The sequence below is a fragment of the Cuculus canorus genome, chromosome 2 (genome assembly GCF_017976375.1).
Source record: "Cuculus canorus isolate bCucCan1 chromosome 2, bCucCan1.pri, whole genome shotgun sequence".
Classification (NCBI taxonomy): Eukaryota; Metazoa; Chordata; class Aves; order Cuculiformes; family Cuculidae; genus Cuculus; species Cuculus canorus.
The window spans coordinates 34,128,646-34,152,899 of record NC_071402.1 but is presented as its reverse complement, the minus strand read 5'-3'; the positions used below and the strand labels follow the sequence as shown (position 1 = coordinate 34,152,899).

Sequence of the window (24,254 nt, the reverse complement as noted above, 5' to 3'; positions counted from 1 at the left end):
AATTCTGATCACCTGGTTTAGTGCTCCTCCTTACTGAAACGATGTTTTACCCCTAATTAAAGATAATCTTTCTATTTCCATGTCTGATGTGTTCACTGTCCTCTTTTTGTGCTTGCTGTTAAATTTGAGATTTGGCCAATTCAGATTTTAGCAGCAATAGGAAGAGATTTCTATTCCAGTGATTAAGTTGCTCGAAAGAAGAATGGAAGTTACTTCTGTCTTCTGGCAGTGAATTGCAAGTTAAGTTAGCAGGTGGCTTTCTGACACATAGATGATTTAAAAAAAATAATTAAAAAATCAAGATTTCTGACGGAAGATAGATGATAGTTGTGCCCACAATGGTGTCTCAGCAAAGTGTTTTAACTTCCAGTGTGCAACTTGAAATTAATGATAATTCCATAGTTTTCTTTTAATAGTACTTGTATACTAAAGAAAAGGAGGACTAAACTTTAACTAGAGATGCACAGTGTTCTACCTGCTCTGCCTTGTTTGCTGCTAGCTTGGCAAACTCATTTTAAGAAACAACCAAGTTGTAAAACTAAAAATCATATTTGTTACGGTTGCCAAATAAGTGTGTTTTGGCCCATTCCTGTTAATGTTTCTGCCTCTGCCTGTCCTTGTGTATAATTGCAGGACTCTCAGATTTATTATTTTTGCAATTTTTACTTATAGTGTGCACTTGCACATATGTGACTGGTTTAGATCCCCGGAACTTGCTGAGAGGAGTGGGGAGTAGTATTCAAACAACTGTAGTTTGCTTTTCAGGTTACAAACCAAGGAATGGAAATGGAATCCAAAAAGACTTCTACGTGCATTTCTGGTTTACTTTGGGTTCTGAATAGTCTGTCATAATACAGATGCTTCATAGTGCAATAAATGCATTTCTTGGTGGGAAACTCTGAAATGCTTGGTGTCCTAAGTTAGGAAATGTGGATAAACTAGAACAGGCCCTCTTGCTGCCAACAAATCCTGTAAGAGAACTGGCTGTAATGGGAGTGTTTAAAAGAACAGGTTGTTTTCAAGTCACTCTCAGGTCCTGATTATGTTTTGATTTCTAAATATCAGCTCCGCATCCTTCACAGTCCTATTAATTTTGTAAGCTGCCGTTTTCTGCTATATTTTTTTTTCTTGACTTTTGTGCACTCGGTGAAAAATGTTTCTGATTGCAGAAGTATTGCTACCTGCTGACGTTTTTGTCCCTGATATTTGCTGATGTTTCTTCTGGTGTAGGTAACTTGTGTACAACATGGAAGAAAAAAATTATTTGTAAGACCTGGAGAATGTGCTCATAGATGTAGGTAGGGATTCTGAAGGCAATAGTGATGTAGAAGCCCAGTCTTCTACAATACATGATCTACAAGCTGTCTTGTTTGCAAGGATACACCTACTATGAAGGCTGCCATTTCCTGCAACCTTTTCGGTACCAACCAATTGCTTTTGCCTTACAGCTGAGTCTCACATCTTACGTTAGTACCAGTTTCATCCAATCTGGTATGAAGAGCATCAACATGTGAAATTAATCAGGCCTCGTTCCTAGGCATTTACTTCCTGTCCTTTTCCAACCTTAAGAGCTTTCATGGAAGGTCATAGATGACTGCTGTATTTCCCAGGAAAATGGACAGGATACACGTGTATTTTTCTTTCCGGTCTTTGACTACATGCTCTCTTGGTAGTCTTCACCCTTTTTCTCAGATATTTGGCTTTGTTCACACTATTATTCCTTAGTCTCTCTCTGTTCTTAATTATGAAGTACACTGCTTCTTGTTATTATTTAATTTTATTTTATAAATTAATTAATCCCAGCCTTTTCTTGCAAATGTAAAAAATTCTGATGAGAAAATTATTCCATTTTGATACTTCAAAGCGAAATCTTTAAAGCTCTGAAGTACCTCATACTCTTAATCATGCTCTCTAGAATCAAAAGGTAATTAGTTTCACTGGAACTTGCTTTGTTACAAACCAAAGTCATCTCATTGGCAAAGATAAACTGCGGATTCCTGCACAGTGTTGTGAGAGCATAATTTAGGCAATGGAAATTTCATGAAATTCTGTTTGTACTGTAAAAAATTAAGAGCACACATGTGAATTATTACAATTACTCAGTGTATCTTAATAGGTGGAAACTTGGTAAGCTGCTGCATTTCAGTTGCCCTGGAGTTCTGTGGTCATACCATGAATTTCTTCATGCCCCCAATGTACAACATAGCCAGCTGCAGCCTCCCTGAGAAATGGGACAAATGTGCTAGTTAGGAGTTGGATTCACTGTAATAAGATTATCCCACAGCTAAACAGACCTCAGCAAGCAGCTATTTTAAGCAGGGAATAACAGAGAATAAGAGCAAATGGCTGCAAGTGTGTCCAGCTGTCTCCATTTCTGGACTTACCAGGGTGAGCAGTGTTGCTGTGGCGTGCTTGCTGTCAGCCTCAGGTAGGGCACAGCCCTTTCTTCTCCCTTCACTCACTGCTCTCTGTTCTTCATTACAACTGTAATGCTTTAATGTTTACTTTATAACTATAATCTTTAATCTTAAACTTGGCTTGGAAACAATAAACCGTAAGCTTACTGCCAACAGACAGAGAGTAATTTCAAACTTAATTGTTTCCACAGGATACTGTCTGGTGTGTATTTGCTTCACTTTAGCCTCCAGTGGTTTAATGTGTTATGTTCAAATCAAATCACTAAGATAAAGTACAGACAGCATTTAAAAACAATGTATTCAGAATAATGCATGCTCCTTCCTTCCTTCCTTCCTTCCTTCCTTCCTTCCTTCCTTCCTTCCTTCCTTCCTTCCTTCCTTCCTTCCTTCCTTCCTTCCTTCCTTCCTTCCTTCCTTCCTTCCTTCCTTCCTTCCTTCCTTCCTTCCTTCCTTCCTTCCTTCCCTCCCTCCCTCCCTCCCTCCCTCCCACTGGATATGTGCTGGTGCATTGTTCTTGGGTCAGACTCCCCTGGCACACTCACGTGCTTCATCGCCTGCATGTAGAGGAGCTGAATCTTCTACCTCTTCCTAGTATTCCTGGGTTTAACTTTCTACTTCCACTTTAAACATTGTCAAGGATAGGATGAGAGCACTCATGAATTGCTACAAATTTCTACTTTTTATGTTGATTGTTGAGTGTGATTTGTTTTGTGAATACATGCTTTATGCCTTACACATAGCCCTTTTATATCAAAGTGTTTTCAGCAGCAACCCTAAACCCAGGATCAGAAGTAATAAACATGTCTGCTTCCAGCTGCAAAAAGATCTACTTCAAAAAACATCTCAAATGGTCCTGCAAGGAAAATTAAATTATTGTTGCCTCCTTCTTTATTGAGTAAATGTGTTTAGCATCTTAAAAGAGTCTTCCATTAATGTGAAGTTTTGGTACATGCCAAGAAATAGGACATAATTTTTAATTCTGTCTGACTAACACTTTGAAGTGTAGTACTTTCCTCTGCTGTACTGCTACACTGGTATTTATTTTTCTGTGATAGGATATTATGATAATGTATATTATAAATCTTTCCTGAGGGAGATTTCAGTGACTTATAGTGCTTATCTGGTCAAAGTACTCATCTGCAGCCAACAATCCAAATACAAAGTGATTATTTTGAAAAGCAATCAGAAGTAAGTAAAGCACTTTTCCGATGTATTGAGGAAGAAGGTAATAATATCATAAATTAAGGATTTTAACCACAAACCAGTCAGTAAGCTTGGAGTTAAACTTCTACTCACAGAATCACAGATGTAGACAAAATGAGGAGTCATAGATATGAGGTCCTAAATTTTCTACATTTGTATTTATTTTATGCACTATTAACTCGATATGAGAGTTGGTCCCTACTAAATGTAGTTGCAAAGGATGTCAAGACAAAGGAAGTAAGTTGTCACAAAACTGTAATGAAGTAACACTGTAGCTCTTTCCACTTCTTTTTCTCTCCTTTTCATCTTCCTTCTGGATCAGTGTATGTAAGAGAAGATTACAGTAACAAAAGAGTATTTAGTGAAAATAAAATACTGAGAAGTTTATGTCTCTCTTCTCTAGTGCCCTTGATACTGACTTGAAAGGAACAGAGCAGATTCCTCATACATCCTGTGCACTAGTTTGGGGCTGCAGTGAGCATCACAGAAGGTCAGTTCTATGAATGGCATTGATAAAGGCATCAGAACGCGTGAGCATCTAAAACTGATTGAAAAGAAAGAATTACTGAAAGAATTTAAAATCATAGAATCGTTTGGGTTGGAAGTAACATTAAAGATCTTCTAGTTCCAACCTCTCTGCCATGGGCAGGAACACCTCACACTACATCAGGCTGCTCAGGCCCCATCCAGCCTGGCCTTGAACACCTCCAGGGATGGGGCAGCCACAACTTCCCTGGGCAGCCTGTGCCAGTGCCTCACCACTCTCATTGTGAAGCATTTCCTCCTTATGTCTAGTTTAAATCTGCCCCCTCTAATTTATAGCCCTATATAGGACCTCTAGTCCTATCACCACAAGCCTTTGTAAACAGTCCCTCCCCAGCTTTCTTGTAGCCCCTTCAGGTACTGGAAGGTTGCTATAAGGTCTGCCCCAAGCCTTCTCTTCTCCAGGCTGAACAAGCTCAACTCTCTCAGCCTGTCCTTGTAGGGAAGGTGCTCAAGACCTCCGATCATCCTTGTAGCCCTCCTCTGGACCCATTCCAAGAGCTCCATATCCTTCTTATGCTGAGGATTCCAGAACTGGACACAATACTCCAAATGAGGTTTCACAAGAGAGGAATAGAGGGCCAGAATCACCTCCCTCGACCTGCTGGCCATGCTTCTTTTGATGCAGCCCAGGATACCGTTGGCCTTCTGGGCTGTGGGCACACATTGTCAGTTCATATTGAGCTTTTCATCAGTCAGCAGTCAAACCACCTTTTGCCCTCTCATCAATCAAACCCCAATGTTTGAGGTTATTTTGATTTAAGGATGATTTGACCAGACACAAAGGTGAAGGTCGTAAACTTTGTAATCATGGACATAAGTGATATTTCAGCCTTGATACCAGCAGAACTTTTTGTTCCCATTTTTCTGTTAGCCAGCGAGATCCTTTTTAAGATGGAATCTAATTTCACTGTTTTTTCAAAGCGTTGGATAGTCTGGTCTTGTGCAGCAAAAGTGCATTTAGGAACAGGAGAGGATGAGGTTTCCCCGTGTACCTGTCTGTCTAAGCCACCAGGGGGGACTCACTCCTCGGGTATTGCAGCAAGGATCTGGGGAAAAAGCACCTGTTCTTGAGGGAGGTCTAGAAAGTCCTGAAATTCGGCACAGATTTATTCATTTATGTTAAATGAGCTTTTATATAAAATCGTATAAGTCTGCAGTGCTTTTTTCAGTCTGCCTGTGATTATGTCAGGCACCCAACACACTGTGCAGCAAAGTATGGGTCTGGCCACAGGGGTACAAAAATGCTTATAGCTGAGTTATTGTGTGTGTCAACAGGGTACGGTCAGTGCTGTCTCATGCCTGACTCAAACTGACCTCTGACTTTTGCCACATCTATTGGACTGATGGAAGACTTAATGTAGAGCCTGGCTTGGCTTCTCGCTGGTTAGACTCACACCACATCAGTGGCCATGGCTTTGTGGCTGAAAGGAACCTTTTTTTGACTGTACCTGAACAAAGTAGCTCTTCCTTAGCAGCTGCTTCATCCATCACTCCTTAGTGGCTGTCCCATTACTCCATTTCTTTTTTTCAAGTATTGCAGCCTTCCCAATTTATTTCAATTTCTCTACATATTTTACTATTCTCAAGCAAAATTTGGCCATTTTGAAACAGAACTGTGTTACTGCTGTGATCACAAAGGATTTATGTTTTATAGCATCCTATTAAACAACAACAAAAATATGTGTGTGATGTATGTACACTGGAGATCTGTCTGAAAAGTTATATAATTTTGAATTTCCACTTTACAAGTTCCTTTCAGCCTTGAACTTTATCAGGCTGGTGGAAACCTACTTGTGGTCTATAGAAAGATTTGGAAACACTGAAGAGAATTCTCTAGTCGTATTAATTTGCAAATTTTTATATTATTTTGTGAGTTATTACATATATTACCTCATTAGTTGTACTTTTGGGTACTTATAACTGAATTCCCACCTTCCTTAACTAGTCTGTGAACTCCACCATCTTTTGGGCACAATCAGTAAAGTTTTTGTGCATGTCACTGTTCCTAAATTATCTTTTGTGTTACATGTTTGGACTTCTGAAAAACAATTGCTTATTTTTTTCCTACTTTGCCTTCATAATATGTAAAATATTATCCCGGTGTGTACAGAATTCATGAGAATAAAAGCTTTTAAACACTGTGATAAGGATCGAGGAGAGTCAGAACAATTGTTTGTTACATTTTTTGTAAGTAATTTTTTTATAGTGTCCTGCTTAGCACAAAACAAAATACCTATTAATCGTATATACCGCACTCTTTTTTTGGTGAAAAATACAATTGCTGATCTGAGAGGAGTCTGCAGAAAATACATATAAATCAAGAAGGTAACTCATGATAGGCATTCTTCCATAAGTTCAATAAGTTTCCATGTTTTAGTCTATTCAGAAAAAAATGTAATTGTGTTTGCTGTCAGTTAGATGATGATTGTGCTTTTCTGAATGACATATTAGCCTTTTTTTGGTCTGTTTAAGTAGTTGGGACTAGCAATATTGCTGTGTTTGTGCCGTAAAAGCTGACCCAGTTTAGTCCACACAACTGATAGAACGCATACAGACAAAATGTTATTCTTTGCACAAAAAGAGAGAAATAAAGGAGTGTATCTAATACCAGGTTAAAATCTGGTTCCTAACCTGTCTTCAGCCATGACGGATAGATTCTGTGTTCTTACAGAAACATCTCAGTCAACATTTGACAGCTTTTGTTACTAATTATCTCATGTTCCATGTCTGCCTGGACTCAGGCCTGTGTCCTGCACTGGCACAAGAGTCAGGGGTTGGTCTCTGTGCTCTTGGGCAAGTTGTGCAGTGCAGCGTCTCCAGCAGAGACTGCAGGGAAGAGCATTGGAGAAGTTCACAGTGGGAGGCTGGGAGGCAGATGTGGGACTCAGCAGTTGTGATTTTTTGGGTTTTTAAGATTGATTTCATTGAGAAGTATAATTACGATAGATACAGCTTTGCAGATGGTAGCTGACATCATGCAGGACATCAGTGGGTCTACTCAATAACATATCGGATGGTTGCCTTCAGCTCTGATACTTAACTCCATGTGGAAATACATCATCTACATACACTCCTCCAGAGTGCTGGTGTGTCCCTAAAGCATGCTGAGCCTTGTAATAAATTCATTCTGAAAACTTCTGAGAGGGATTGACTACCATATCAATAAAACAGTGCATTTGTTTTTCATCAGTTGTGGATTTTTCACTCCTTTGCTAAGTACAGGAAACACTGTGAGTGTTTGAAATGATGTCTTAAGGAATGTTAGATCTGATACGTCAACTAAACTAGCCCTTGACATGCTTCTGGTAATCATAATTTTACTTCTCCTCCCTTCCTCATTTCACAGAGTTTTCGCTTTCATTTTTCACTTGTGACTTGAGCTGTGTTCTCTGAGGAAAATGTAACAAAGAAAGGAGAAATTATTTTTCTTCACAAAATTTATTGTGGTGATAACTGATAGTGCTGCAGTTGGATTAATTAAGATGGCAAAGAATTCGACAAAATAACTGAATATTCCCTAAAGGCTCGTGACTGAGGATGACTGTGCTGAATTTTTGTTCCTCTTTCCCCAGAACAAAGTTTTTGTCTGTTGAATACGGAGCAAAATAAGTAACCATGTTTGGACTTTTATTTTTCATTTTATTCACCCCTGGAGTCAGTGAATTTCTTTGTATGTCTTCAGATCTAGAAATGTCATATAGTTTTTGTGGTAAGTAAAAAATAGTTTATTTTTTTCTTACTGGCATTTGCACAATAATTACTGTAGTCTGAAGAAATGTGAACTTTCTTTCAAGATTGTTTCTTTGATGAATACGGAAAAATAAAAAGAGGTTAAGCTGAATATATTTCTGTTATTAATTACCCTATTATACAAATTGTACTGCATAGATGTAAATATTACCACAATCCTGTGTGCAGCAGGTAAGACAGAAGTTTACACCCGAGTAAAGCAAGCGTGTTTTGATCCAGGAAATATGAGAAGATAAGGGATTTAAACTGGTTTTGCAAGTACTGTACACACTACCTCATTGATTTAACCAATATATTACAATGGGAAGCTTTAAGTATATGGGAAAAAAAGGGACAATGTGATCTTCTGTCAGGCTGGAGCATCACTTAGGCTCTGGCACAAAATAGCATGTCCCTTCTTGCCTTGTCTGTGCCACAGGTCACTGGATCCATGTAGTTCCCTAAGATTTTTGGTTGATTCTGCAACAACTTGGCATGTCACTGACGTTCATGTTGAACAGGCTCATTGTGCCCATATGGATTCTGTAGTCAGAAGATGGGCTTTTGAGGTGATATTTCACAAGAAAAGGCCCATATCTTTTGAAAATCTCTGCGCTATACCAGTCTATGTCACCTGTGAAATAGCTATATAAACTGAGGCACAGGAGGAGATGTTTATTTTGGTTACTTTGCTTTACATTAATATATTAAAAATTGAGGAAGGGTAAAACTGGTTATACGTAAGCTTTGAAACATTTGAGACCACCATGAGTTTTATTTGCTCTTTTTCCTGTTGCAATTTCCTGTGTGTAGTTGTATCCAAGATGAGAAGCATTGCTGGTTACCAACAGTCAGACACGCCCTTGCTTTAATCCCTGAAACCCAAGACAGAACCCTTGACTGTAAATCCCCCTGACATCCTATTTGCCAGTTGGGTTAATACAGAGCCCACCTTCCTAACTCTGCCTCTAGGAAGGGCAGAAGCAGGCTGAATTGAACAGATTTCTTTTCTAAAATAAGAATAAAAATAATAATAATAAAAAAACCAAATAAAATTACTGACTGGAAATCCTTCCGAAGGCTGTCATTGAATGATTTTTTAAAAATTAAAATATCAGCTAATGGACTCTAAATTTGATTAGATACAAGTTGTATGATGCTTTTTCACACTGCATCTTATACTGCATTGTACCATGCTAGGTGAGTCATTCACAAAGCAAATCTACTCAAAGCCTCATTTACATTTTCCTGGAAAATATTCTGGTATATTAAAAACATTTTTAGCTGTTGTCAGCAAGTTTACATAGATTCCATGATCTGAATAATTAAGGATATATTCACCAGAGGACCATGCTGGCTTAATGCTAATTAAAAAGTTTGTGCAACTACAAAAGAGGACAAAAGAGAAATAAAGGTACTTTTGCCTCTGAGTTTTGTGTATAAAATATTATCAACCATAATAAATGACTTTTCTTGCTACTTAAAGAAATATGATATTATTTTTGCCTTCTAAGCATATAAATAATTAAAATATACTTTAAAACATATTTAATATTTACTACAAATACTAATATTAGACAATTTTTTTAGTATAGACATGGTATTAAATATATTCTAAAACATGTATGTTTTTATTGTGAGCATGTTCATATGCATATTTTTATTATTTTCCTGGAGCAGCCTATTCACACTGCCAACACGAAATACTTTTTTTACTCTAGATGCCACAGCTCATGCTTTCACTTTTAATCTGACACCTTGCCACATCGTGGACAAATCAGTCTGGAAGACCTCTCTTACCTGGATTCCAAGTGAGTCCCTCTTGATTAGACAATTATATTTTGCAAATACAAGAAACTGAATACAGGCAAAAATCTGATACTGCATCCTAGACGCCAAATTATTTAGGAGAACAGTTTCTGTAATCAAAAATGGAATAGATAGACTATAATGATGAACAGAAATTATGATTTGTCGAAATAAATATGTTTGAATTTTACTTGTTGGAGCATTTATGAGTAGTACCAGAGCTCTACATGCTAACTAGCACTGTACATGCTAAGCTGAGTTGGTTTAGATGTGTGTGCATTTGTCTGGAAGAAGCAGACAAGATATTCAGAACACAAGCCCTTATGGCCTGAAGAAGACCCAACTCTTTTTAAGGACAGAGAATATCATTAGGCTAAGTATGACAGGACTTCTGCTAAAGACTTCTATGCATCTTCCAGAAACTGGAAGTGGTACTGGGTTGTGTATGCAAACCTAACTTCAGTCTTTAAACCCAGCTTTAGTCTGACAAGCTGAGTTACTTATAAAATGGCTGTATTGTAAACTTCACTTTCTGAGTAAAAACTCTGCAGCTGGACTAAATGTTCTTCTCTGGAAAGGTATCTCTATGATGATCACCAGCATTCAGGACAGTCTGTTTGCAACGCCTACCTAAAAATACAGAGTTCTTATCTGAGTATTTATTTGGGTTAGTTGTGGAGCTGAGCAAAATGTTATCTTTGCTGAAGAAATTAAAATAGATTTTGAAATTGTTCTCTCAAATATTTTTTAAGACCAATGGTTTTTGTTGAAAACCAGCTTTTTGTTTTTCTGGAACTAACACTCTGTTAGTTTGGGAGGAACTGTTAAAAAATATTGTATTTCAGAGAAAACTGGTTTTTATTTAAATAGCGTGTCTGCATATATGTTTTTCCTCCCCACCAGCCACCGTTTTCTTACTTGCAATGTCTTAACTAGGAAGTGACATCACCTTTTTGAAGATTGTCTTCAAAGTCTGGTATGAAGGTGCCAAAGCATTACACTGGAAAGAAGTCCTTTGTAGTGGAGCCGATGATGAATACTCAGTGTGCGGAACGCTGAAAGGAGGTTGGTATGGAAAGTATGCAGTGGTTTCCCCTTACCTGGCAGGTTCCTTCCCATACAGTGCCATTATCTTCCAGCCCTTTTTCACTACTATGCAGATTTCTTAATAGACGAATTGACCAACCCATGCAGACAAATTTTTCTCTCAACAATCTAGACCAATTCATCTTGCTTGGCAAGCAGCAGACTTCAGAGCAGGCAATTCTCCAGTGCCAGATCCTCACTAACATAATTTCCAAATTCTATTCTTTCACATCCTTGCACTTTAGTTTCCATCTCTAGAAATTAGGATTACTAGTATCCTTCATCTCATTATGACATTTTTATTGTTAACATCTCTAAAATGACATGGAAAGACTACATTTGACTGCACTGTACAGAAAACTTTAGAGGGGGTAGGGGCACTACTAATATCAGGAACACAGTTTGTTTAAGTAAGTGTCTGGATCGCTTTTTAAAGAGATTCACTACACCCATGTTTAATTTTTTTGCATTACAAAAGGGTTAGTCCTGTTGTAGAGGCTAATCAAAATTTACAAGACACAAGCTGAGATCCAGAGAATTCAGGCAGAATATCAGACTAAAGACCAGAAAGACCTGTAAGGTGGTCAAGATACACAAAATATGTTTTCCTTTCTTTCAAAAATAATATCAGCTGAATTAGTATTACAAGTTAAATTATTCAGGTTATCACAGTACTATGGGTCTATAGGAGATGTTGCAGGAATATTGTGGTTAATTTCTATTTTCTAACGTGGCTTAGACAAATAGGCAGAGCTCTGGGAGAAGAAACGGGAAAAAGCTCTTTCACTGAAGGAGTAAATGGCATAGGTACTGCTGCTGAGAGTTATGCCACAATGCTTTGAAGTTATTTATGAAGTTTGATTGAAGACTTGATTAAGTAACCATTTATATTATAAATATCTGTTTTACAGAAACATTTGCATCAGAATTTGACATTAAAGGTGTAAGAATAAAGTTTCCAAAGGTAATTTTCAGCATTTTATATAGAGAAATAACAACAGTAGAACTACATACTTACACGGATATATTTCCTGAAAAGAGATGCTTGCTCAAACTGTGGAGAACAGCTAAAGAAAATGTCAGAAAACTTTCTTATGCTTGATGTGATGACACCAGGATGGTAGTATCTCTGAAATGCTCAGGTTAATACCAGTTAATGTCACCTTAGCATCATTCAATTTTTATTGGTAAATTATTGTGTTTCCTTTTACCTGTTTGAGTAAATCCATCCATATTCTTTCTTTCCATTTTGGTCTTTATATTCTCTTCTCATTCTGGTCTGTTTCTCCCTGAAACCATTTTCAAAGATTTGGTGATAACAGTATCTGACAGTAAAAGCAATGCTCTAGAGTTAAAACAGGAGCAGCACCAGCCCTCAGGTTAGCCCACTCTGATCCAACACCCACCTCATCAGCTGCCCGAGTCTTCCCAAGACCCTTCCCATCCCTATTAATCCCCACAAATGTCACTAAGGATCTCCTACTGGTACAAAATCTCCAGCCTCCACTTAAGTCAAAGCTCATGGGCCTCTAACAGTGTTGATCTCCATGCAGGCCAGCATCTTTTCTAGCCCAGAGCTGGCAGTAGACAGGAATGTCCTCTTCCATAAGCAGTTCTTCTATAGATGAAGCGTTTATGGCAGACTTTACACTTCTCAACAGGACTCTGCCAGACCAGGGACTAACCCTAATCATAACCTTTGCTGTAAAGAAGAAACTCTTGCAAGCCTCCCAGTCTTTAGATTAGTCTTAAGAGCCTTTCAATTCCTGAGTGCTCACCTCCAGTTTTCCATAGCAGAAAAGGGTGACAGGTGTCAAAGAGGGTAGCATAAGACCTGGGTTCCACAGAGGCCACCAAGCTATCTTCTATCTTGGTGCTAACAGAAGTCTGCTTGTGCAATAAGAACAGTCCATTGCTGTTTCTTAGTGTCCTGTCCTGAGCACAGAGATTTCTGAATATAACTGTGATTACAGTCCCTGATGGGAATCTTCTTTTTCAATCCTAACTGAAATCAGCAGAACCACTCTAAGCAGCTACTTGGACAAAAGCAGGCAAAATTATGCACTAATTTTTTTTTTCCCCTTACTTCTTTTAGGGTAATTATAACATTCTTTTAGAAGGATTCTCTGATGATTCTGAGAGTAATATGATCATCTGCTTGAATTTCACTATGACAGTAAAACAAGATCCTTTCTGAATGCAACAAATATTTCAAGTAATTTCAGAATACAGAGGTCACTTCTGCAAACAACTGGAATCTGAGCTGCAAAATAATAAGACCACTAAATTTCCTGAGGTAGAATACACCATGTTCTGCCTGGAAAGCTACGCTATAGATAATCTTATCCATTTATAGTACTGCTGTAATTGAATGCTCAGCCAATGTGCAAAAAATTTCTGGGAATCAGGCATCCTGATTAATTCACAGAATAACCCTGACAGGATGTCAGGCTGAGGACCTGTCAGTGCTGTGCCTTGAGTTACGGAAAAACCGAGTCCTTCAGACAGAACCAAACTAATTCAAGAATTTCTGATGTTTTAAAGTGCAAAAATCATTTATTCGCCAGTACTCAACATACAGCAGCATTTGAACCTAGAAACCTGTTGTGTTTGGTTTTTTTTTTAACAATAAAACTCACTTGTACAATCAAATTGAGGAATTTTTTTTTTTATTCTCTTGTTATTTTCTGATTATCTTTAGAGGTTTCCTAATGTTCTGCTCCTTTTTCACTGAGCTGAATGAGAGGAGTAATAATTTGTGATGAGGTACTAGCTGACATCCAAAGTGGAACCTATTTCCAGTTACACTGATCCTATACAGCTGCATTTAGCACTCCAGAGCTTAACTACAACCCCATAGCATTTTTTTCAGCTCTTGCTCAGAGTTCAAGGGGCACAGGCTTCAGAAGCTGTTTCCTTCAGAAGCAGGAGGACAGTTGTTGCCCAACAGGTTGACCTTTTTCTCAGTTGGCAAAAGCATGCCTAAAGCTCTTACTGTGACTTCTGCACCTTGGTCAGCCTGATGTTTGGTACTCACCCTCTCTCTCTTCTCTGTCTCCATATCTGAGACCTTAGGTAAGATTTTGAAGGAGTATAAGATTTGGTCCTTACGAAGAGAGGTGGCGTCGTTTCAGGTCTCGCAGTACTTCGGTGCTACTGCATGGTGAAAGACAGTGACTTGTATAGTGCACGAATGCTTCCTGCCTTCAGACAAGTACCCTGCTTACGATGTTAGGATGCCATGTGCTCTTTTCATCCTCAGTCTCCCTCCAGTGGTTCCTTTGTGAGTTTAGACACTTTTCTCTAATGATCAAGCTGGTGTTGAAGGTGTGCATGGCGCAGGCTGTCAGGTTATGCTGTGTCCGGCAGATTGCTTCCAAATGCCTGGAAAAAAAATGAAAACCCAGAACAAATCAATCCTCTTTCAGGCTGTTAAATATCAAGCATGAAAATTAGCAGAAGTGAAGATTTTGATCTCGCTTTACACACAAAGAGATTTTCAAACTGACTATCAGAAAAAAAAAAATCCCCAAAACTCCCCACTTAAATATGTACATACTGCATTTAAAAATTTGTCTCAATATAGCTAATTCAGCAGTCTAAAGAAAAATAAAGACCCAATAAAAATATAAGAAGTAGAAGTGTGTTATGGCTGGAGACGAGAAGCCACAAATGAATCCAAATGGTAATGGTCAAAGCATCTGTGCTTATGTTCAGTCCACAGACCATTGCAGAAGTAGCCCATGACCGAGTATCACAGCAGCTCCTGTTTCCATTTGAAACAAGCTACTAGAGTTGCAGTCAGTTTCGTCTTAATCTGTTTTGCTTGTTTCAAGTACTATTCGTGGTCCAGAGAGCAGTCTTGCTGTGTGATGTCCCTGTGCACCCATTTCACAGTGTCCAGCAATCACCCTTTGAAGGCCTAAAACGGTATTTAGTGACAAACTGTTCTGAAATTTTTGATGCTCTGAATTATTCAGGGTCTTAGAAGAAATGATTTGTTTATAAAACAGCAGGTACCTCAGGTAGGACAGACTGACAGCTCCTCTAAACAGGGCCATTCAAATGCTCTATTTGTCATAAGCATCTTATAGAATGTCACAGAAAATTTGCAGTTCATGTGAAGGTAGAAACAGCATCTAAATAGGGACATTTACAGATAAACATATGTATTCACTAGCTTGCAATGCAGACTGTTAAAGTGTAGATCTTCAGCTGAAGGGTTATGATTACACATGCCAACAGATAGGATTGCAAGGCAGAACTCAGGAGCCGCAACTTTATAGAGCAAAGACCTTTCGAAGGCTTCAGGGTCTCTTCTGCAGATGACTGAAGGTTTCCGCTTATTGCAGCACTGGTGGCTGCCATGCCACGTTCCCCCATGGACAAGAGAAGACAGGTTTTTGTGAGACGTAAGATCATGCAAACAGCTTACCCTGAAATTGCTGCGGTACCATAGGGTGAAGGGCACAGCTGAAGGCAGAGCTTTGCTTTGTGTGCCTTGTTCTCCGGATAGAGCTGTTACAAGGCTTTCCTTTCTTCTGCTCTTGTCTAGAGTTGCCAACAGTTAGTATTTAACTTTTTCCTTTCTGAACTTTCTTGAGCCCATAGTCAGGGCTCTGCAGCAAAGAGCCCTGAACTTAAAAGTAAGTCTATGTAGAATAAAGTGAATGACCGGGACTTGGTAAACACTTATCTGTATGTTTCATTTTAATTCAATTTATTGGGTCAGTTAACTTTGATCCATTTTTCACTGCTTTATTTTCTCTCTCTATCTAGAGTTTGAATGGTGTGAATTCTCTGCTGTAAACCATTCAGTAAGTATTACTTGCTTAAAATATTCAGGGAGACTTACACATCCTGAGACACCTGTATTTTGCCAGGAGTTCCAGTGAGCCATGCAAACCCCCCTCCCCTGCAAACTGAAATAAGTCAGGGAAGGCCTTGTGTGTGGCATACGTACCTGAAACTAATATCTACAACCTTCACAAATGTCTCTTTTTCTCTCCTTCGTTGCTGTTGTTTTTAAGCGGCTGTCAGGATTTGCTGCAGATGGGAAAATAGCTTTTCTTCACCCCCTCACCCTCTGTCACCAAATATGTAATTATCAGAAGAAGCAGTTCCTGTAAAATGTGTTTTCCAGTAAGAGCACACACTTTTTGAGCCATGTTATTACAGTTTCATTTGATAAAACAGCAAAACATGCATAATTTCGAGCGAGAGAAGCCCTACTGACCGCAATAACATATACATTTGCTTGCTGAATTGTATCATCATTTGAGGTAGACACACAAAGAAAATTCCACATAATTCAGGTATTACAATGGCACATGTTGTTTTCAGGGATAGATTGGAAGGCATAAGCAATCCCTCAGTCACCAGTTAGCTTGGCTGGTAAAAAGCATGCATACTCAAACTGAACAAATTATCTACACGGTTCCTGCAACAAGGAGTTGAACTTGATGATGCAGGTCCGTGTTGCAGGCACCAAAAGAGAAACCTAGTAGCATTAATCCCTTTTGCACACTTTTTTTTTCTCAGCAAAAGGTTAGTAATTACCTTTGAAGTGCCATTGTAGCACATTATGCTGAATAACTTCAGCTGCTTTGTTCTGCCTGTGCATTCCTGCCAGCACATTGAGTTTAATGACACTGAGTAAATGCGGATAGTGACATTTCTGATGGGAAGAGATGGGAAGGGAGGGCAGCTCATGCCTGTATTGCTTAGGGGAGAGAGGACAGGAGAAAGGAAGTTCACAAATTCTCCTTGCTTGCTTTAGAAATGACTGGACTTTGGAAATCCCACAAAACAGTCGCTGTCTTCACATACTTGTCTTGTGGATCCTAGGCACAGGGGCTTTGCTGCATGGCTTCTGTAGATGTTTATGTCCACAACCTCTTTTCTTTAAGATACATTTTACTACTGGCAAAGAAAAAACTTATATAAATGTATATAATATATATACAAATATAATATATATACGTATATGCACACATATCTATTTGGCCAGAGAGTTTATAGCAATTTCCCAAAGCTTCTGTCTAAAAAAACCCTCTTTATTTTAATCTTGAAATTTAGCTTAAACAGCTGCCTTAGCTAAAGCTGTTGAGTTTTTAAATTTATGTTAGTAAACAATTCCTTACTCATGCGACTAAGAAAGCAAAAGCTTTAGTAGCAGACCTGGCTCTTTGCTCACAGGAGGGAATGGTCACTTATTTTGAGTATTAAGGTCACCATCTGCCTGTTTTCCTGCCTGCACAAAACTTTCAAGTACAACAGAGTAAATTGTAATTTTTTTTCTCAAATTGTAACTTCTGCTAACTGGGCATATCCATTGTGGTTTTTGTATCTATCCTGGAGAAGTACCTTCATATTGATTATGAAGTTGGTTTCATTCTTACATACATTTTGTTCAGCCATATTCATTTTAGACATTTCACTGCATTACCCATATTTTTTTTACTTTTAATACAGTAACATTTTTTAACAATTTGAGTAGTGCAAATTAAAAGTAAATGCCCCACAACTCTGCAATAATTAAAGATAGATACAGAAAAGCAAAATCCTAGCATTAGTCCTTTGAAAGCAATAGAATAAAAACTATCTGCCCTTCACTTATGAGATACATAAAGGAGGAAATAATAAAACATAATGCATATGAAACTGAGCTGTTGTTTGCTTTGACCCTGAATTAACTCTGGTTTAGAACAACTTGACTTTATTTCACATCTGAATATCAGCTGAAGAGACTGGTAGTTATCTTTTATAATTACACATTGCATTGGAGAAATCTGCCCTATGTTGGTGGACATTGCATGTAGTGGAACTTTCCTCTTACCTTTAAAGTGTTAAAGATGTTTTAATTGCATAGATATAGCAGAGACAGAACAATGAAAATCATTAAGGAAAATTTCACACATGATTGTCAGAAAAACAAACTGTCAGCAGCAATATGCCTTTCTGGTTCCCCCACCTACCTTCAAGTGACTCTGACTGTTAGAAATACAGTTTCTCTAACCCGTAAAACTTCTAGAGATTTTAATATTACAGGGGAAAAGGAGTACTTTTACTACTTACAGAGGAAAGGAATTCCTTAAAAAAATAAATAATTTTCTACTTTTTTTTTTTTTTGTGACAAATTGGCGTTACTCAAGGAAACACTGAGATGCAATAACACTGGGATTTGGCTGATAAGCTGGGAATCAAGCTGTGATAGTCATACTCATATTAGTATCTACTTGACAGTCTGAGTTGTCCTATAGGGTACAGGTGCACACCCCAGTTCTAAATGACTGTATGTGCCTTCTTCTGCAATGGATATAGAAAGGGAAACATTAAGACTTTATAAGACTTAGGTAGAAACACATCGGGGGAGAAGATCAAACCATAAATTTTAATGTTGTAAATTATACATAATGTTGTAAATTATATATATTTAGTACTTTGAGGTTTATGAAAAGGAAATGTTATAACAAATAGAACAAATATAGCAGACCAATAAGCCTCCTCCTTATGCACCTTTAGGTGTATATGGCTAAAGTAACCACATTGTAGAATGAAATAGAATGGAATGGAATGGAATGGAATGGAATAGAATAGAATAGAATAGAATAGAATAGAATAGAATAGAATAGAATAGAATAGAATAGAATAGAACGGAACGGAACGGAACGGAACAGGCCAGACTTATAATAAGCCCTGCTGGAGGTGTTCAGTGTCTCCAAATCTTACTGAAGCTGAGAACTGGACATACTCATCAATATATGAAAGTGTGGAAGAAAATAAGGAAGAAAGTACAGGTGTGATAAACAGTTACATAAGATATACAATCAAATGAAAGATATTTGAAATATTTATAGACACAATATTGCAATATCAGTGAGTCAGGCACTAATATTAGGTTTATTTGAAAGAGGAGGTTTTCTACAAACATTCTGTCAATACAGCAAGGATGACTAAGACACCATAATTCTATGAGAAGTGCTAAAATTCACCATGAGCGAAAGGTATTCAGCAATTACAAATATGATTATCTGGGTTTTCTTAATACTTGGATTGCAGTGGTGCCTTCTGTAAGTAGCTTGTAATCAGGACTGTTGCTTCCCTGCTGGGTACTGTATAAATATTTATGAAATTAGTAAAATAATATTTTAAGGGTTCTTTGAAATGTGAATCATGGCCAGATCCAAAGCACCTACTAAGCAACTAGCCCCAAGAGAGTGACTCAGAAGCCTTTCATTCTGCAGTGCGACTGTCTGACATCTCCAAAGGGCAATACAGAAATCCTACTCAATGAGGCGGCTGCTTTGGTGCAGTGCAAGATAGCTTTCCACTAACTATGGCAGACAGACTGAATTAATTCTTGTTTTCCACCGCGATTTCCACTGTAATTCACATTTCAAAGCATTTATAGCCTGAAAAGCATATAGCATGACACAGTGAGATATGTACAAAATTCAGAGATTTTGTTGAAAGTAGAGCCAAAGGCCTAAGTGTGATGGGTCTTGACCATATGCATTGTTTGGGTGTCTAAATTGACGTTGCATGGTTTTAACATCAAAGTCGGCTTTTTTTTGCCATGGTCTCACACTTTTCTAAGGGATATCACATTGACCACAGCTCTGTGAGATAAGGTGGTAGGCAAACTGAACTGTCTTATTTTCCACCACAAAAAACTATGTGGCTGTGTTATTATATTAAAAAGTTCCTACCACAAGAACATTGATACAATCTTCAGACCAAATTATTGACCCTTTCAGTGACTGTTTCCTCTATTTTTAGTCTCGATGTGGAGATTAAGAGACTAATCTAAGAGTAAAGCAACATGTTTTTAGGATCATTGCCCTAATGGTCACTGTGAGCAGGTGGAAACCTTTTGACCTGCTGTTCCTTGGTGAGACAGTATGGCTTTCCATTTTCCCAGAGGTCATTTACTGGCAGCACTGTAGACTTGTGGACCTGAGGAACAGCAGTGTCACTCCTCAGTAGACTGGGGTGGCACCTCCCTCTCTGCAGGGTTGTGACTTCACCACAGTATGGGTTTAAAGTAGACTAGTTTTATAAATTAAACTGATTTCCTTCAACTCACCACGGTAGGTGTTTCACATGTGCACTGTAACATAAAGAGAATCTAGCAGTTGCATGGTCACCTCAACTTTCCACATGCTGAATTTTTCTACCAAGAAGAAATAAATATCAAAGTATCAACCCCCCAAGCTGACTGTCATCTCGCTAGGCTACCAAATTTCTGAATTCTTGATCTTAAAAGCCCCATATAAAGTTGTGAGTATTCCCATTTTCCTCCTTCCCTTAAAGTTGTAAAGAATCTGCACACTTGGAGTTGGAGTGAAGGCTTCCCCTTTGGGTGATGGTTTTGCCCTGTTCCTTGTGGTGCAATTTAGTTACTGCAGAACCGCGGCTTTATAAATGTGCATAAGCTAAATAATGTATCCTGTCACATCCTACAGGGTACATTTTTTGAGTTGTCAAGAGAGCATTATACCCTTCAGGAGATCTTGATGCACATGAATGCAAACTGCGCATTGTGCCTGCATGCTTTGTATTGTTTTCACTCTGTTCATTTCTATTGGGGGAAAAAAAAAGTAATATTTGACTATTTAAATGGGCGAGATAAATACTAAAATGTTCAAAAAATAAATGGAATATGCTCTGTTTAGGCTTTAAATTCTTAATAATTTTTCCAATATTAGTATCAAGCCTGGAGTAAAAGAAGTAGTTTGGCTGCAAGTTAGTGCTTCACTTTGTAAAATAAACAACTGATCTCTGAATTACAGTGCTAGGACAGCTTATGCTTCCTGATGATTGACAGGCTATTATCTTGCTGAATAAAAAAGGTGCAATCAAATGAGAGAGGAAGATCTGTACTTGGAACCAAATACTACACATCCTTAAGCATGACAAAAACTTGTTTGAGTCAATGAAGCCATTTAGAAGAATTTTACCAGGGGCTTGGCCCTTCATAAGATAAGTGCCTACACATAATATTCACTTGTCACCATGCTCCTGAATGACTCAAAAGCCTAATAATGTGGCAGAAAGCCTTTCACCTGTAGACTGTCAGTCTGAATCTGTCAAGCAACCAAAAGTCTCTGCTGCAAGAAATTTTATGCAAAAATCCCAAGCAGTGCTAGGAGAATATTAAGGCTGCATGTGTAGTTATTAACTTAACTCAGGAAGAGTTGTCACTCATTTTTAATGTGCCCTTTTTTTCCTACAGCTTTACGATTCAGTCTTTAATAACCCAATCACGTATCAACTTTTGAGCAGTGCAGTACAGGCATTCTCCCCAAATCTGCAGAAATCTTTGCTTTGTTGAACAGAAATCTTTATTCAGTTTCTGAGCACCCTGTAAGGTTATCACCATCTAAGTGAAGGAACAGAAAAACAAGCACACGTTTGAGTGGCACTGCACATCACGGTCTCTGTTATGATCAAAATTTAGTTGTACTGACAATGTCTTTCCTGAAAATTGGTTGAGATAAAGTACCAAAGGTAAAGGAGAAATACTTTTTTAAACTATGTGGAAATCAGTCCCTTATAAAATCAGGAATATTAGTAATTGCTAGTTATAGATTAATTAATTTTGCCTCCTGAGATATGTTTTGCTGTCATGAAATGATATACGAGAGACCCAAACACTCCTTTAGCCTTTTCACAGGAAAATATAAACAAAAAGATGAACACCTGAACAAGAATGTCTCCTAAAGACAAATTCTGTTACCTTAATTTTTCCAGGAAACTCCCCCCTTCAAGATAACTCGTTGCCTGCAGATGTCTCCATGTATTAGCAAATTTGTCCACCTCCCCTTTAATACGAGACCTTGTGCTTAAAAGTCTCCCACAACACAGAGGCATTTTTTTCTAGTCAAGTGACTGAAGGTCACTCAACCCCATTCACAAGCTAATGTTTTGAAGAAGATTTTGTTGCAGGATTACTCACTGGCAGAACACCTTTCTACACTCCCTGTGAAAAGAAACCTAAATGAAGATGTTAATTCTCATAGTGTTCATGTGTGTTTCTTCTGCTACAGCAGCAGGCAGGTTTTCTCTGTCTGGTTTTATAGTGAAACTATCTGTAATGCTACAGGTATACTTTGAGGAAAAGACGGGTTGAGAACCCTGAAAAAATCCTATGAAACTTGTAGTAGATAAAGGTGGAGAATCTTTTTAACATTATATTTGATTCCCGGATTTTGATTGTCATCACTTACGACAGATACACTATTAGTCCATGTTCTTCGGGGATTGTTGGGTAGATTTAGCCATACAGTATTGAAATTAATAGAATCGTTCTCTTGCTTAAAATGAAGTGTTACCCTACTAATTGAAACCGGACTAATTAACTCAGAGAGTGATTAACATCACACAAGCCGAAAAAGCAGTAGCAGTGATGCCACGCCACTGAGGAAGCACGCAGCAAAGTGCAGTCGAGGATCCTTTGTCCATAGAAGGGGACTTGGTCTGTATGCTAACTGTGACCAACACTGCCCATGATTGTTCCAGCACCTCCGCAGCTTGATGCCAAGACCTCGGGCTGCAATGCTGAGTGTCCTACCACTGATCTCCTATGCTGCGTGCCCCACCAGCTCATTGGAGGTGCACCGGAGTGGCATGTGCAGGCACCAGTTTGGGTCTGGGCTCATCAATGCCTCTCTCCTTTTCCTCTACTCCACGTTCGCACTGGAGGAGGAAGAGGAGGCTGTCTCATCTGTCAGCGTGGAAACTGAGAGTCATCTGGATCTAGCAACAGCTGTGAGCATCTCTGCCCGTAATTCAGCATGAGCCTGAAAGTATGGGTGGGAAATATTATTCAGTGGAAGGGAAGCAAACAGCTTCTGTTGCCTTGGAGCTATTGTTTCTTTCTCTAGCAGGGCTGCTTTGAATATTAAAGAAACTAATAGTGCTTCAAATTAAAAACTGTGATTAACATTTTGTACCAGCCTAGTGTGCTTGTGCTGTGAGAAAGCAAGAGATAATAGAAAACTACGCAGTCTGTCTTGCAAAAGTGGACAAGTTCATTAAGCTGCACAGCAGCTGCTGCAATAAAGGCATTTCATTTTAAAGGGACTCCTGCGTTGGTATTTGGCACAAAGCTGCTGCTCTGTGAAAGCAGAGATCATATCTTCTTTCGTTTTTAATTAATAATTTAATTAAACAGGAAGTGTGTTTTCTTTAATTTTTGTATTAGTGTTTTCGTTGTTGTTGTTGCCTGGTGTACTACTGTGAATGTATCCTGCAGTGGCATATCCAAGAATATTATTTTTAGATGCAGCTTTGTCATTCTTTTTTACAGGCCTAGTATTGATTTTAAACATCTTTTTCTTGCTTCTACTGCTGTTGTCAGTTACCACCCCCATGCCAGCAACATGCCCTTACACATTCTTCCATTTTTTCTTTTCAAGAAAAGCCTCAGGTCTTCTATTTCACTAGAAGAAAGACATTGAGGTCCTGGAGCTTGTCTAGAGAAGGGCAACAAAATTGATGAAGGGGCTGGAAAACAAGTCTTATGAGGAACGGCTGAGAGAGCTGGGGTTGTTTAGCCTTGAGAAGAGGAGGCTGAGGGGAGACCTTATTGCTCTCTACAACTATCTGAAAGGAGGTTGTAGAGAGGTGAGTGTTGGTCTCTTCACCCAAGTGACAGGTGATAGCACAAGGGGGAATGGCCTCAAGCTGCACCAGGGGAGGTTCAGATTGGACATTAGAAAAAACTTCACTGAAAGGGTTATCAAGCACTGGAAAAGGCTGCCTGGGGAGGTGATTGGGTCACCATCCCTTGAGGTATTTGAAAGACAGGTAGATGAAATGCTTAGAGATATGATTTGGTAGTGAACAAGTACAGTTGGACTTGATGATGTCAAAGATCTTTTCCAAAATAGAGATTCTATAATTCTAATTCAACGCTGCCTTCTTTGAATTTAATTTTAGTTAAAACTGCTAAACTGCATTTGTCCTGCATACAGCTTTTGCATATGATACATATGGTTCAAAATGACTGTTCTTTTAATCAGCAGATGCTAGAAATGTTTATTCATCATGAAAAACAAATAAAAACAATAGCCGATTAAAGAAATAATGCGAGTGTGTATGTATGAGTATAGATGTGTACATAAAAGCTTTAGCAACAGGCATAGCAAAGGGGCTGGAGCTTCTTTTTAGCACTACCTGGTGCGTTTCAGTCTCCTACAGTGCCTGATGCAGTCACCTTGCTGCATGTGTTTCTTTCACTCTCCCCATTTGGGTCAGGGCTGCAATTTCCCTTACAGCATGAATACATTGAGTTTATTAATGTGGAAGCCATTTGTGCACAGAATACCCTCATTAGACCTTTCTGTTTCCCTTCTGTATAGATATGGATCTCATTCATAAAGATAAAAGGTCACCTGAACATCTAATTTTATAAAATGCAAACACACAAAAAATTCTCGAACACCTCTGACCTGGGGA

The 24,254-nt window shown here is 38.5% G+C and overlaps 1 protein-coding gene across 4 annotated transcripts; it reads left to right on the top strand.

Moving 5' to 3' along the window:
- The first annotated feature begins 1,881 nt into the window (after positions 1 to 1,881).
- On the top strand, positions 1,882 to 23,872 carry LY96 (lymphocyte antigen 96). Of its 4 annotated transcripts, none has more exons than XM_054057534.1 (7): positions 1,882 to 2,428; positions 4,024 to 4,110; positions 7,739 to 7,875; positions 9,617 to 9,706; positions 10,641 to 10,769; positions 15,570 to 15,607; positions 22,314 to 23,872. In XM_054057534.1, exons 3-7 carry the CDS (start codon positions 7,782 to 7,784, stop codon positions 22,590 to 22,592), a joined length of 630 nt encoding a protein of 209 aa, XP_053913509.1. In that variant the 5' UTR covers positions 1,882 to 2,428; positions 4,024 to 4,110; positions 7,739 to 7,781; the 3' UTR covers positions 22,593 to 23,872. The 4 variants fall into 4 exon arrangements, with proteins under 4 accessions (XP_053913509.1, XP_009569209.1, XP_053913511.1 ...); XM_009570914.2 differs by lacking the exons at positions 15,570 to 15,607; positions 22,314 to 23,872 and adding exons at positions 11,702 to 11,754; positions 12,886 to 14,923; XM_054057536.1 differs by lacking the exon at positions 4,024 to 4,110.
- The last annotated feature ends 382 nt before the right edge of the window (positions 23,873 to 24,254 follow it).

Coding starts and splice junctions, on each gene's coding strand:
- LY96 (XM_054057536.1), top strand. CDS start 7,782: ATGTTTGGACTTTTATTTTTCATTTTATTCACCCCTGGAGTCAGTGAA. Junction 10,770..15,569: donor GTGCGGAACGCTGAAAGGAG/GTTGGTATGGAA, acceptor CTCTCTATCTAG/AGTTTGAATGGTGTGAATTC. Junction 15,608..22,313: donor TCTCTGCTGTAAACCATTCA/GTAAGTATTACT, acceptor TGATTGTTCCAG/CACCTCCGCAGCTTGATGCC.